This window comes from Rhinolophus ferrumequinum, chromosome 11, assembly GCF_004115265.2.
Source record: "Rhinolophus ferrumequinum isolate MPI-CBG mRhiFer1 chromosome 11, mRhiFer1_v1.p, whole genome shotgun sequence".
Taxonomy (NCBI): Eukaryota; Metazoa; Chordata; class Mammalia; order Chiroptera; family Rhinolophidae; genus Rhinolophus; species Rhinolophus ferrumequinum.
In genome coordinates, this window is record NC_046294.1 from 7,356,753 (window position 1) to 7,370,421 (window position 13,669).

Genomic DNA, 13,669 nt, shown 5'->3' on the forward strand with positions numbered 1-13,669 from the left:
TTGGAAGAAAGAGGACCAGGCCCAGGGACTGGGGGTTGGGGGAGCACCTTCCAGCTCCCCCCAGCCTGGCTGGTGGCCTCTCAGGCATTTGAGACCAGGAGGAGGTAAATGGAGGTCAGGGGCACGTGTCAGCAGCCGTCCCCAGACGCACACAACAGGGCTGTGCAGACTCAAAGTCACTGCTGTCACCGCTGTGCCTGAGTGCAGGCCTTCCCCTGGCCCAGGAACCTGCTCAGCGCTTTCCTCAGGTCACTGAGCCTCCTCACTAGTGGCCCAGCCTCCGCATGGTGCCCCCTCGCCTCCCTCAGTGCTCCCCCACATCAGGGAGAAGCTGAGGCAGCTCCTACGCCACCTCCTACCATCGCCCTTGGACCAGCCCTGTCTCCTGCACACACCCCCACCCCAGGCCCTGCCTCCCGAGGGCTCTTTAAGGGTGGGCTCTTCTGCAAGGCCCAGTTGACGAGAGCCTGGGTTGCAGAACCAGGCAGAGCTGAATGACTCTGGGCACAATCCATATATAACCTGTTCAGTGTGTTCAGTAATTGTTAGCAGGCCCCCGCTGTACGCCAGGCTCTGTGCTGGGAGCTGGGGACATAGCTGTGGATGAGACAGAGTAGAGGGCTGGGGTAGTGAGGCAGGCACTCATCTGGGAGGGGAAGATGCTGGAGGCAGTGATTCATAGCCCCTGGGAGGGCGTAACCAGGGAGTAACTAGCTCTAGACCTGATGTATGCCTCAAGGCTGACTCCCAGGGTTGGGCACGGTGAGGGTATCTTCCAGGGAGAGGTATTCCCACCAACCTATGGGGCCCGAGGGAATGGAGCAAGTTTGATCACCTGGAGTGTGGCTGAGGAAGAGATGGAGGGAAGAAGGGAAGAAATGAGGGGATGAGTCAGGGGGGTCCATGGGCCTGGGTATGCCAGGGACCGGTTCTTTACCCTGAGAGCCAAGGGGAGCTGTGGGAGGGTTTGATCAGAACGCTGGGATAAAATAGGAGATGCTCAAATCTGCACTGTGAGAAGCTCGTTCTCCATGGCTCAGCTCTCCCGTCTGTAAAGTGGACCAGCAATGATATCTTCTTTACAGGGTGAGGATTAAATGAGCCCACGTGAGTTTGGAGATTACCTGGCCTCTGCTCAGGCATTTCTGCCACTGTGGGCCCTTTCTCCATAAAAAAATTAAAGTTAGATTTTACTACTTTGTTGGTATAAAGACAAATATATTAACATCATATATTAAAACATTTTCTTCAACCTTAAAGTTCGTTTTTTTCCTTCTAATTTTAAAAGAAATTATAACATTTTTGTGGGTCCCTAAAAGTATTATGGGCCCAAGACACATGCCTAGGCCCTCCAATGAGGTGTTATCGTCAGGGGCAGGGGGCACGGGGTGGGCAAGCAGAAGAGGAAGAGGTGTCTGTGTGCCCCAGGGCCTCCCTCCTCCCCCCTCACCTCTGCCTCCCTCTCATCCCAGTTCTTGCAGCCCCTGTGGTCCCCCTCCAGCTGCAGAGAGTCAGGCCCAGCCGACCTTGACCTTGTCCTTCCCCAGCCTAAATACACCGCGGTGCCAGCCTGTCCAGGGAAGTGCTCTGACCCGTTGGGCCCCGCCCCATCCACGGCCCTCCCCAGATGCCTTTCTGTGTTTTCTCTGCAGGTGCACAGCGTCCCTAAGCCTCAGCTCCCAGGCCACCTCTGTGAAGCCTAACCAATCTGCAGGCTGCACAGCGCTTGTAGCTTCCTCGCCATGGTGTTTACATGTTTCCTCCCTCCCCCTCCCAGGGACGGTATCCGGTTCATCTCTGTATGCTTGGTGGCACCTGGCACATGGTTGGCACCCAATTAAATGTTTTGTGTAGAGTGAAGAGGGGATCACCCGGGTCTGCCTTCGCCCTGGGGCCTCCTCTGACCTATAGTGACAATGGCCAAGCATTCTCCCTTTCATTGGGCGGTGGCCACATGCCAGCCCCTGAACGAGGTCGGGAGCTGGGGCACAGACTGGGGGAGTAATTCCACCGTGCCCACAGGGACAGCAAGTGCTCAGGGTGGAGGAAGGGCTGGGTTTCCTCAGAGGAGATACACCAGGCCTGAGAAGGTGTGGAGTGGACAGAGGGCAAAATGGGGGCTTGGGGACGTGCGCTGCATGAGCGAGGCAGGCCTGGCAGAATGTGTGGGAGATGGGGAGTAAGGCCCCAGGGCCCCCCAGGCCCTGGCCCGGTAGACCACCATCAGGGGACAGAGAATTGCGCAGTGATTGGTGAAGAGGGGTGCAAACCTCATTTCCACCCCAAGGTCATAGGCCCAGCACTGAGGCTCGGAGCCAGTTAATCAAGTCTAGTGGAGCATGGCGTAGGCCTGTCTTCCGGCAGGGGATGCGGCTGGGCTGGACCACCTCACGCTGCGGTGGGGACCAACAAGTGGACTCGATGGCAGTTTTTAGACCATGCACCCCGGTCCCCAACATGCTCTCTCTGTCTCAGGAACCTACACCCCCCAAACTCTGAATAAGCCTCTTGCCTGTACCCGGGCGCCCAAGGCAAGGCCTGGGCCTAGCTCACCCAGCCCCTCAAGAGCTCAAAGACCCCTGCTTTTTGCTGGGGCAGGTTTGGGTCCCTTGGGTCCCACTGGAAGTCCAGTACTTGTCCCCATATCGTACCAGGTAGCTGCTCAGCCACCACCATGTCTCAGCAAGAAGGTGTCAGGAACCCTGTCAGACACAGGGAGAGAGAGCAGGGGTGAAGAAAATGCACACTGACAACCAACTGTCTTGTCCAAGCCCCTTTCCCCACTCCCCAGCCACTCTGTGAGCCTCAGTTTCCTCATCTGAGAAATGGACTAATGACCAGTTGTGATTTAGAGCCTCAAACCAAACTGAGGGGAGCATGAAGGAGTTAACAGCAGAAGGGGCAGAAGCTGGACACTCAAAGCCAGCATTAGGGGTAGGTGAGGTGGGAAGAGCCAGCCCTGGCCTGGCGAGCAGAGCAGCAAGGCCTGGGACCGTCCTGCTTAGGGTGAGAGTTTGGGTGATTTACCCAAGAGATGGCCTGTTGGTGTCTTTGGCACTGCCCCCCTTTTATAGTGTCCTCCCCAAACCTCCAGGCCATTCACCCGGGCAGCCTAGCCCAGCTGTGAGAGCCTTGGGCAGCCTTATGGGGGCACCATGTGGCCAGGCATCCCGGCCCCTGGGGAGAGGGCCAGACAGGGGCCCAGGGGAAAGAGCATGGGAGGAACTGGGTCCAGACCACTGGGTCACTGCCCTTCCCCCTGAGCCCCTACCCATGGGACTGCCAGGTGTGGTGGGCTGGGGGCAGGGGACACTGCAAACTGGCCTCCTAGGATACCTGCTGAGCTGGGGACAGGCCCATGACTGAGTCCTCTGTGCAGCCCAAGTCTGAGCCCCAGTGCCAGCCCCACCTGCCCTTTCCCACCTGTGGCAGTTAAAGCCACCTGGCCAGCCCTTCCTCCAGCTCAACCTGATGAAATCCTTCCTCTGCCCCAGGCCCACCACCTTGGACCCTGGATATCCTGGCCTGGTGGACATGGATGGTTCACCCTAGATCCCTCATCTGGGCGGGACCGCACACTGGAATTTGGGGGGTGCTGAGCAGGTAGGGGGTTGGCATCTCCTTCCAACAGGGGCCTGCAGAGCAGCAGGTCAGCGCCCCCTCCCCTCCCGCCCCTTCAAGGCTAGCTGCCAGCCCATTTGGCGCTAAGCCCTCTGAGCAGGAGCCAGCTCGTTTGCCACGGGTGTTAATTAAGAGAGAGAGGTGATGGGGGAGGTGGAAAAGAGCCACAGAGGGCAGCTTCCAACAGCCGCCAGGACTACCCCAAGGATCAAGGGGGCTGGGAGCTGGATCCCAGCGACCTGAGATGCCCGACCTCCCCCACTGTCTCCAGGGCAGGGCTGTCCAGATGCCCAGCCCCTCAGTTCTGCAGCTAGACCTACTGGAGTGGGGATGGGACCTACTGTGTGCTCTGCAGGGGGTGGAGTAGGCAGGCCCCCCCGCCCTGGCGTGGAGGAGAGCCTCCCTGTGACCGTCCCTCTGGCAGTCTGCCTTGAGGTCGGCCTACTTTTTGGTTTGGCTTTGGAGTCAGACAGACCCAGGTCCGATCTGCTACTGCCACGTACAACTCAACTACTGAGCCTCGGTTTTCTTATCTATAAAATGGGAGCTATAGCCCCTTCTTTGTGGCTTTGTTATGACAGTGAAGAGGATCATTTGTGTGAAGCATTCAGTATGTGCCTGGCGAATAGCCCTCACTCTGTCATTGAAATGTATGCTCCTGGGGCAGTGGCCACAGTCAGGCCTTTTGCAAGCCCCGCTTCTCAGCGGCCTGCATGTCTGCCTGGGGTCCTATTGTGGTCCCTCCCCTGGTCTTGCTCAGCTCTGGCTGCCTCACCCACCTCACCTGAGATCCCTGCAGACCCCCAGCCCTGCTCTGGGAGCTCCCAGCCGCTCCTTGCCTCTCCATCTTAATTAGCTGCTTGTATTAATCTTGCAAGTAACGTGGCAACTTACAGCCTTGGGTTTTTGGGCTGTGGAATTAATTATTCCCCAAGCGAAGAGCTGTCAGCTCTGGGAGACCAGCCACTCAGAGCCACCGACACCGCTTAGCAGCGTCCGTAGCTTCCGCACAGCACCCGGGGCCTGCAGCCTGGCTGGCCGGAAATGGCTCCCACTCCTGGCCCTGGCTCTGCTGTATGTTCCCCCCCATATACAGGGGCTGCAGCATGACTTGGGGAGATAGGGTGGGTGCCAGAGTGGTGAGGAGCTGAAAGCCCTGCCTGGAAGCCAGGGCTCCTGAGCCAGACGGGCTGTGGCCCAGCCGGTCTCCCCACCTGGGCAGCACCTGGGCGTGGGGATGACCTCGCCTGTCTCACCATCACCTGTGTTGATTAGCATCCTCAGTTAACGCAGAAGCAGCTGTGTGACCAGAAGCTGGAGCCCCCACTGGGGAGGGGGCACTGACCCACACAGTCCCGACATTCTGGAGGAGAGACTGCCAGCTTCACTTTGTCCCCATGTCAGCCCATGGAAAGGCAGCAGGGGGCGGCCGGCCAGGCAGAGCTAGCAGGACAGGGCAGCCACAGGGGCCGGAGCTGAGGATCCCAATCTCTCCCTTGGACTTCACACCAACCCTGTGAGGTGGCCTCTTCTTCCTGGGGGAAACTGAGGCACACAGCAAAGTGGCTTAAGTCAGCCATCTGTTGAACCCAGCTTTGGGTCCAGGCCCAGTGCTCTGGGCCCTCCCTGTGCTGCCCGGGGTAGGGGTCTTTACATCACACTTGGTCGTCTGTTAGGCGCCCCAGCCCTGGTTCACAGTCTCATGTTCTCGCCCCCCACACATTCCCTGGGCAGCACTTAACCATGGCTATTTGTTTCCTAGTGACTTCAAGTCTGTGTCCCTCTGCAGCCTGTGAGCCCCCATGGCAGAGACCAGGGCTGCCCTCTACACCCCGTATCTGTGCACCATGCCTAGCATAGACGGGCCTCAGGAGACACTGTTGGGTGAAAATGACCGAATGGAAGGACTAGTGTGGCCGCGGGTCATCTGCCGCTCTAGACCCCATATGCGACTGCTTCCTGGGTGAGCGGGCAGGACCCTGGTGGCTCATTGGCCCTCCCTCACCACCATACAAACGCCAGGCCCGTTAGACCTCAGTGGGAGAGGAAGTCCAAGGGTCCTCCCCCTCCCCCTCCCCCTTATCTGACCCTGCCTCAGAGGAGACCCTATATCCAGAGTCTGAATGTCCAGCCCCCCATTTCCCCTCTCCACACACCCACCTGCCCTACCAGCCACTCCCTGACTGACTGGCCTTTTTTCTCTCTTGCAGCCAACAGCTCCCTGCTCGGAGGCGGAGGTGGTGAGTGGACCCTCCCCGTGGTCTGGGGGCACGGGGAATGGGGGTGGTGGTGGCAATGCTTCTCCTTCCACGGCTGCTTCTCTCACCCCGGCCCTTTGCCCGCTGACCCAGCTCACTGCCATCCTTCACTGCCACAGCCCTCCCCATATCTCCATCTCTGCCCTTCTCTGTCTCCCACCCTCTCGGTCTTGCCTGGTCTGCCGTCAGTGTAGACATAGCAGGACATCTGGATGACACGCCTCGCTTCCTCACCACTGGGTGACCCAGGCAGGTCCCCGTCCTCTGAACAGAGGCCTCCTGGCCTATAACTAGGGGCCGGGGGGAACATGTGAGGTTTAAAAGGGCCCAGGCTGGGGACTAGGAAGTCACAGGTGTGATGGGAAAAGCCCACGCCCTCAGCACGCCCTATGCCTCTTTGCCCTCAGTTTTCCCACCTGTGAGGGCAAAATTGTCATCTCTGCTCTGCCCCAAAACTGCACAGGGTGCCTCACGGCCAGGCCACGGTCTCGTGACGTCAGGGAGAGCTCTGCCAACTGCTAAGCCCTCAAGAACATCTGTGTATTCACAATTGTTAATGACCACCCTGAGGCAGGCGTTTCAGCTGGGCCAGGGGGGCTGTGCGGTAAGGCCAAGGTCAGCAGGTGCCGTAGGGTGGGGGGCAGTGACTGTGCGCCCAGGGCCTGCTTTCCCTGGCCAGCCCTGCCCAGGCTGCCCCACCCGCCGCTTACCCCAGCCCCTGGGCCGCGCGCTGGCTGCGCTGCCGGCTGTCTGCACAGGCAGCAGGATGATTGGTGAGGCAGGGGGCAAGGGTTAATGTGCCGTCGGATAAATCCCGGGGACCATGTTTACGGCAGCGGTGGCGGGGTCCAGGCCAGGTTTTAAAAGGGGGGAAAATAAAAGGGGCAGTGAAGGTCAGGAATAAATATGAGCAACACTAAGAGCTGTCAGTGACCGGCCAGGATGCGGGGAGTGGGGGCTTTCTGTTTGTGGCAGGAGATGTTTTCCCTCCCTCCCTCCCCACTTCTCCTCCAGCTGTCCCTGTGGAGGTCACAGCCACCCTGGAGGCCTCACAGAGTGAGGGGGCTTCACTAGAGGCCAGGGGCCCATAGAAAGGCCACCTGGGACCCTCTTCCGAAGCCTGTCCTTATGGAGGACTTGGGGACCCTATTGATCTGACACCTGCCATGTGCTGCCCACAGCTACCCCTCTCCTTTGTTTATTCATTCATCACCCAGTGACTGTGTTCCTACTGGGTGCCGGGCTCTGAGCTGGGTGTGGGGACAGATCCTCCGGCACCAGAGGGGCCTGGTCTCTGTCCTCCCAGAGCTCACAGTCCGGATGACAGCACCCACCATTACACAGGATGGTCTGTGTGGGGCGAGGCGGGGGCGCTGCTCGCAGGCATGACGGGGGCTCAGCGAGAAGCACCTAACCTGGCTTGGGCATCAGGAAGGCTCCTGGAAGGAGGTGGCGCCTTCACGGGGACCTGAGGGATAGATAGGAGAGAGCCAGTGAAGAGCGGTGGGAAGGGTATCCTGGGCAGAGGGAACAGAGGGAACAGTGCAGGTGAAGCCTGAAGTCAGGGAGAGTGTCGGGGGCTGGGGGAGACTCCGAAGACCAGAGAGGTTGGAGCCCAGCCAGGAGGAGGGGAGGCAGGAGGCGATACAGGAGCCTGAGACCATATGAGGAGCTGGATTTTTAGCCAATCAAACCCCGAAGACAAAGGACCACAAGACGTTGTGGGCCTTCTAAATCCTAAGTCAGGTCATACCCCTCTTCTGCTCAAAACTCGGCCAGGACTCTCACCTCACTCAAAGCCAAGGCCAAGGTCTACACAGTCCCCAGCCACCTCTCAGACTCCCTTCCACAGTGCCACCCCTTCCTCCGTGCCAGCCACACTGGCCTTTGCTGAAACAGGCCTGGTCTGCTCCTGCCTCAGGGCCTTTGCACTGGCTGTTCCCTCTGCCCAGAGTACTCTTCCTCAGATAGCCATATGGTTGCTTCCTTTACCTCTTACAAGTCTTTACTTGTATGCCACCTTCTCCCTGAGGCCCACCCTGCCTGCTCTGCCCCATCCTGCCTTTCCTGGCTCCTCATGCTGCTCTAGTTCTTATTTTTCTTAGAGCGCCTCTCCTGACCTGCCACATAATTTACCTGTTTACTAAGTTCATTGTTTACTGTCTGTCTCACCACTGAGAACAAAAGCTCTGAGGGCACTACTGTATCTCCAGCACCTGAAACTGGGTCAGGCCCATACAGCAGGTGCTCAATAAATGTTTGTTGAATGAATGAATGAACTCAGGTGATGGCAGGGATGGCCTTACATGTTAAGAGAAGGACTTGCTGATGAGGGCAGTGGGAGCCACTGAGGTTTTAGGCAGGGCAGGGGGTGGCTCATAGATGGCCTGGTGACCTCACTCTGGGAAGTCAAAGGGCACTTGCTGTAGCCAGACTGAGGGGGGAGGCCCCTGAGGGTCCTTCTCTCTCCCCTTCCTTTGTCATTGAGGGTGAGAGGATGCTAGAGCAGGCCCCAAGTGCAGCCTGACTGACACAGAGATGGATGGGGTAAGCCAGGACCTGGGAGGAAGTGGGCCCGGAGTCTAGCCTTTTAACGCTGGCTGAGATTTATGGAGCCGCCGCAAGTACTCGCTGAGGCTGTCACTCCGTTAATGTGATTGGAACAAGGTGGAGGTGTTAGGGAGGGGCTGGGGTAGGGGTGAGGCTAGGGCTGGTAGGGGTCTGAAACCTAGCTTGGGGCTGGAAGGGAGAGGGCCCCAGACCACCAGGGCATCTCTGCCCTCACGTCTGCCACCTGTGCCCTGCACTGACCCCAGTCATCCAGCCTTAACCCACCGGCCTGCCAAGGTGGGGCACACAGGCAGTAGTAGCCTGGGACTAGGGTCCCTGGTCCTCACTTGACTGCCCAGATAGACCCGTCTTCCCATGGGATCCCATAAGGTTCTGCCCTCTTCTCCTGAGTCTACCCTGAGGAGTTCAGGCCTCTACCCACCACCCCTGTCACCACCCATTTACCTACCCATCCCCCACACACCCATGCATCCGGCTACCCAGCCTCCTCCCATCATGATCTACCCTCCTACCCACCCCTCGAGGCACCAGTCCCATTCAGCCTGCGCTGGCCACTCTGTTTACAATTGCAGAGCCGGCCCCGCCCACCTACTGCTCCTCTCACCTGCTCTGTGCCTTTTTCCACGTCATGATCCCCTTTAATGGACTTGTCTTATGTTTGTTCTCATTGTCTGTCTCCCCACTAGGATGTCCTCTCCCCAGGAGCAGGGTTCTAGGGGATTTTGTGGGGCAGTTAGTTGCATGCTCTGTGTGCTGAGCCCGGCCCTAACTGGGACACAGGTCTAACTGCCCCGGGGTGCCCCTCCAGTCCTGGGTGTAGAGGGACAGCAGGCAATAAACCAGTGGGGCTTGGGGCAACTATCAGCTCAGAAAGGGGCCCTTAAAAGCGGAGCCAGAGCCTGGCCTACAGGGCTTTCGTGTAGTGCGCCTACAGTTTTTACTGCAAGTATGAGCTGGTTCAGGGTGGGAGAGGACTGTGGCCTCTGGGGAGCAGGGAAGGGAGCCTGCTGGACACTCCTAACCTCAGAGAAAGCCCCTAGAAGCTGCTGGGGCCAAAAGGACTTAATCTATAGGGTCCAAGGGCTCCTGGGTTTGCCTCATCCTGGGGCTGGACCCCCACCAGCTCCTAGGGCCAAGCTTGGAAGCCAGGTGGTTCTGGCAACAGTGAATCTTAGGGAAGCCCCCTACTCCCCATTCTTTCCCAGGGCTCTTTCTGAGTGTGTGTGTATGGTAGAGGGGACCTATGTCAAACACTGAGACTCCGGATTTGGCTCTGCCCTCAGAGACCCATTGTGGTAGAAGGCTTCCCAGTAGAGGGGGCATTTGACTTGGGCCATGAAGGCTGAATAGGAGCCCAGCAGTTCAGTGGGGTTAGAGACCTGCGGCAGGGAGCCCTGATGGCGCTGGGGCAGCCACCCGATTTCTGGCCAAACCCTTAGACCTAGAGACCGCCAGGCCCACTCTGGCTCCCCCACCTCCCTTCTGGAGAGCCTTTCACTGGCTCGATAAAAAAAATTTTTTTAAACCTTCTCCTATTGTATGGTAAGAAGGGAGGCGGGCCCTAAATCAGCATGGGGATCGACAGGGCCCAACGCGTGTCTCTCCTGTTTATTAGGACTGAAATGTTTACTCGGCGATAAGGAGCCGGCTTTCGCGTGGAGATTTGTGCGCTCTTTTTCAATTACCCCTCGTCTTTCTCTGCCACTTTTGCACTAAAGGGATAATAAATGTATCGGAGCGTTTCAATTATTCATCTAAATCATGACTGCGCCTGCCATGGCCAAGCTTTAGTGACAGATTAATTCAGGGCCTCCTTCCTCTGCGTGCGTGGCCGCCATCTCTGCTCCCGCCTGGCCACTGCCCTGAAGGGCCGGCATGAGGGGTGGCTGGGCTGGGGTGAGGCAGGTTCCTGGCAGGCGCAGGTGAGCAGGGCAGAATGAAGTCCCAACCCATCCCACACATTCACTGCCAGCAACACCCCTCCATTCCGGAGGGCCGCCCCACCCAAACCTGCAGGAGCCAGCACATGCCTCTGAGGGTGCAGCCCACTCTGCTCCCCATGCCCACGTGGCATGTCCGTGCGCGTGTCCCATCACCCCAGGGACCAGGCATCTCCTGCCCAGAGGAGTCTCAGTGGCTCCGCTTCCACACAGCTCTCTGCTGGCCCCGGGCCGTTGCACGTGCGGCTGCTGTGCTGAGGGCTTCTCTGCCTCCCCACCACAATCTTCCCGCCGAGTTCTATCCGTGGCAGGCCTCCCTCGCAGACCACCCCTCACCCCTGCTCAGTTTACTGAGGGCCTGCCACACTCCTGGCACTGTCCTCAGCACTGGGACAGGGCAGGCCCTGCCCCTCTTGGAGCCTGCTTAGGCATTCTGTTGCCCTTGATAGTCAGACTCCCACTTGTGTGGTTATTTAAGTACCAGCTGCTCCCAATCAGACCACCCCCTAAGGGACATGCACAGGCACCTGTCTGACCACCTCCTGGCAAAGAGTCAGTGCTTGGTGCAGACCTACGCGTGGACCAGCTGTGCCCAGGCCTGTGTGCCCATGCGCACAAATCCCTCCTGCCCCACCACAGTGGTCCCTCACCACGGGCGGAACCTGCCACCCCGGGCCCACTCTCTCTTCTTCACACAGGCACCCATGACCCTGGGGGGCAAGTGGCTCTTCTCTCTCTCCCCCAGTCTCTCACTTACTCTGTCTCTCTGTCCCTGCCTCCTCGCTCTACCTGCTGCTCTGTGTGTCTCTCTCCAGTTCGTTCGCTGGGGTCTGTCTCTTGCTGTCTCCGTCTCTCACTTGCTTTCTCTCCATTCCTCTCTTTCATGCTGTCTATGGCACGTGCACGCTCTCCATTTCTCATTCTCTTGCTCTCTCTTCTTTCTTGCTCTGTCTGTCTCTCTCTCTCCTGCTCTCGCTCGCTCTCTGTTCAGACAGGCCGGCCAGGGAGGATTCGCAAGGCCTCTAAGAATTGTGCCCTGTTCACTTGCCATCCCAGGGCCCCTGCCCAGCGCTGTCTCCCATCACACCGTGATTGCTGCCCAGGCTGCCTGGACAGGGCTCTGCTCCAGCTGCTCCGATTAGCCGGGCCTGGCACCGTGGGCAGACCTTGTGGCCTCCAAGCCCCCACAAGGCCAGGCTGTATGTGGCCGGCCCCTTTCTGGGCTGGGATGGGTTCAGAGAAAGCAGGTGGCCCTAAGGGCCAACCAGCCAGTCCAGAAACTCAATGAGCACCACTGTGTGCCAGGCTGGGGCGGGTGGTGTATGGGGCAGGGCGTGGCCGGAGGCCTTGTCTGGGGCAGGGCTGTGCTGCTGAGAAAGGCATCTGGGATGAGGGAACAGCAAAGGGCCCCAGAGGCCCAGAGGGTGTCTCAGACCGTGCCCCTCGCCTGCTCAAAACTTCCCATGTCAATGGAGTCAATTCTGAGGTTCCTGCCACTGCCCAACAGGTCCCGCTGCCCTGCTGAGCCCTCTGTCTGGATCCCTCCTCCCCTGACCTCCCAGAAGGCAGTTCTTTCTTGTCATTTTCTTATCTCTGCTCAGATGCCACTCCCTCAGGGGGGCCTTCCCAACCACAAAACAGCACCCACCCCTCCCTCTCTTGTCAGCTCTGTTCTCACAGGTGATATTGGAGCCGTGCTTCCCTTCCCTCCGGCAGGGCCTGGTGTGCCCTACAGACCCTTCCCACTGTTGAATGCCGGTGGGCGGGAGGGCCCGCAGTCCTAAGGTGGAGGCTGGAGGGAGCCCGGCCTTGCTTGGAGTTGAGGATTTTATTTCATGGACTTGTGGGAACCCTTGGGGGACTATGAGCAGGGGAGTGACAATGCCCTCCCCAAGTAAAGTCTCCAGGCCTCCCTGCCACCCCTGCGTGGATGCCAGGGTCTTGCTGAGCCTCTCTCCTTGCGGAATCTCACATACCCTCACCACGTGCTATGGGATGAGCCATTAGCATCCCCCTTTGGCAGGTGAGGAAATCGAGGCCTCAGGTCCCTAGAGCTGAGTCGTGCTCTCCACCCCTGCCCCTCGGCTGGCGCTCCCTGGGCAGAAGGGCTAACTGGACTCAGTCTCCTGCAGGGACTCTAGGAGGCCTGTGGAGCCCGTGCCCCGCCCCCAGTGGGCAAGATGCCGCCAAGCCCCTGCATGCAGCTGCCATGGGGATTTTTAATAACGGGAGTGATTTTTGCATGATGAATGAGGCGCTGCCGTTGTGTACATAATGAAGCCCTAATGTTTTCAAATCCCCATTTAAGGAGCTGATCTCACCCCGTAATGAATTTCAGATCACATCACGGCGCTGTCGTCCATCCATCTTCTCCCTGGGGCGCCCACCCGCCTTGGCACCATGAGGGTGGGGCCTGGTGAGGGTGGGGCTCTACATCCCCTGATGGACAGATGGGCTGAGCCCAAGCCTAGCACAGAGCCAGGGGCTGGCATCGGTTTGTTGATTGAATGAGTGACCAGAAGGGTGTGGGCAGAAGCACAAAAGCCGTTCTGGTGCTGGGGCATCTCCCAAGACTCAACCAGAGCCTAGGAGAACAGAGATGGAGAGTGCAATGCGGGCCGGGAGAGAAGGGGGCACAAGGCCCCTGGGGCAGGTCATTTATGCAGGCTTTATGGCTGGACCTGCTCTCTTCAGGGTTAGGGGCTTGGGATGCAGGAGCTCAGGCTTCTTGACCCAGCTGGTACCCTCTCAGGGGACCAGTTTCCCCATCTGCCCAGTGAGGCCTGGCCCCTTTCAGTCCTGGCATCTGTGTTTGTGCAGAGCGCTGGCACCTGGGCAGCATCACGGTGACTGCAGGGGGCTCGTCTCAGGCCCGGCTCCCCAGTGACTGGGCGGGGAGTGGTCCCGAGGGCCCAAACCCAGGTTCTTCCTGCACTCCAGGCACAGCCCTCCTCCAGCCCCGACACCTCCCGCTCACGCCCAGGGCTTTCTTGGGGATATCTTCCCCAAGTAGTGCACCCCCTCCCTCTGGTAAAGGAGGCCCCAGAACATGAGGGGCACAGTAGTCTTCTGTCTACAGTCTATGGCTGGGCTTTGGTGTCCCCATCTATAAAATGGGGTGACAGTGTGATAAAGTGCAGGGTACTTTGGGGCAGTCTCTCACTGAACACTATGCCAGCCCTGGAGGGAGGTGCTGTCACTGACCTTGTACCAATGAGTAAACTGAGGTGCAGAGAGGTGAAGTGACACAGCGAAAGGGTGGAGGAACTGGGGGAGGGG

The 13,669-nt window shown here is 58.8% G+C and overlaps 1 protein-coding gene across 3 annotated transcripts in view; it reads left to right on the plus strand.

Moving 5' to 3' along the window:
* The window catches only part of MACROD1 (mono-ADP ribosylhydrolase 1), a 142,140-nt gene that overhangs the window by 122,080 nt on the left and 6,391 nt on the right, over window positions 1-13,669 (plus strand). For 2 of the 3 annotated variants that reach the window (XM_033119532.1, XM_033119534.1), the window contains exon 4: window positions 5,832-5,861. The exons of the other annotated variant lie outside the window; for it this stretch is intronic. In XM_033119532.1, coding sequence (XP_032975423.1) covers window positions 5,832-5,861 — 30 coding nt within the window. The remainder of the gene's footprint in view (window positions 1-5,831; window positions 5,862-13,669) is intronic. 3 annotated transcript variants of the gene reach the window in all.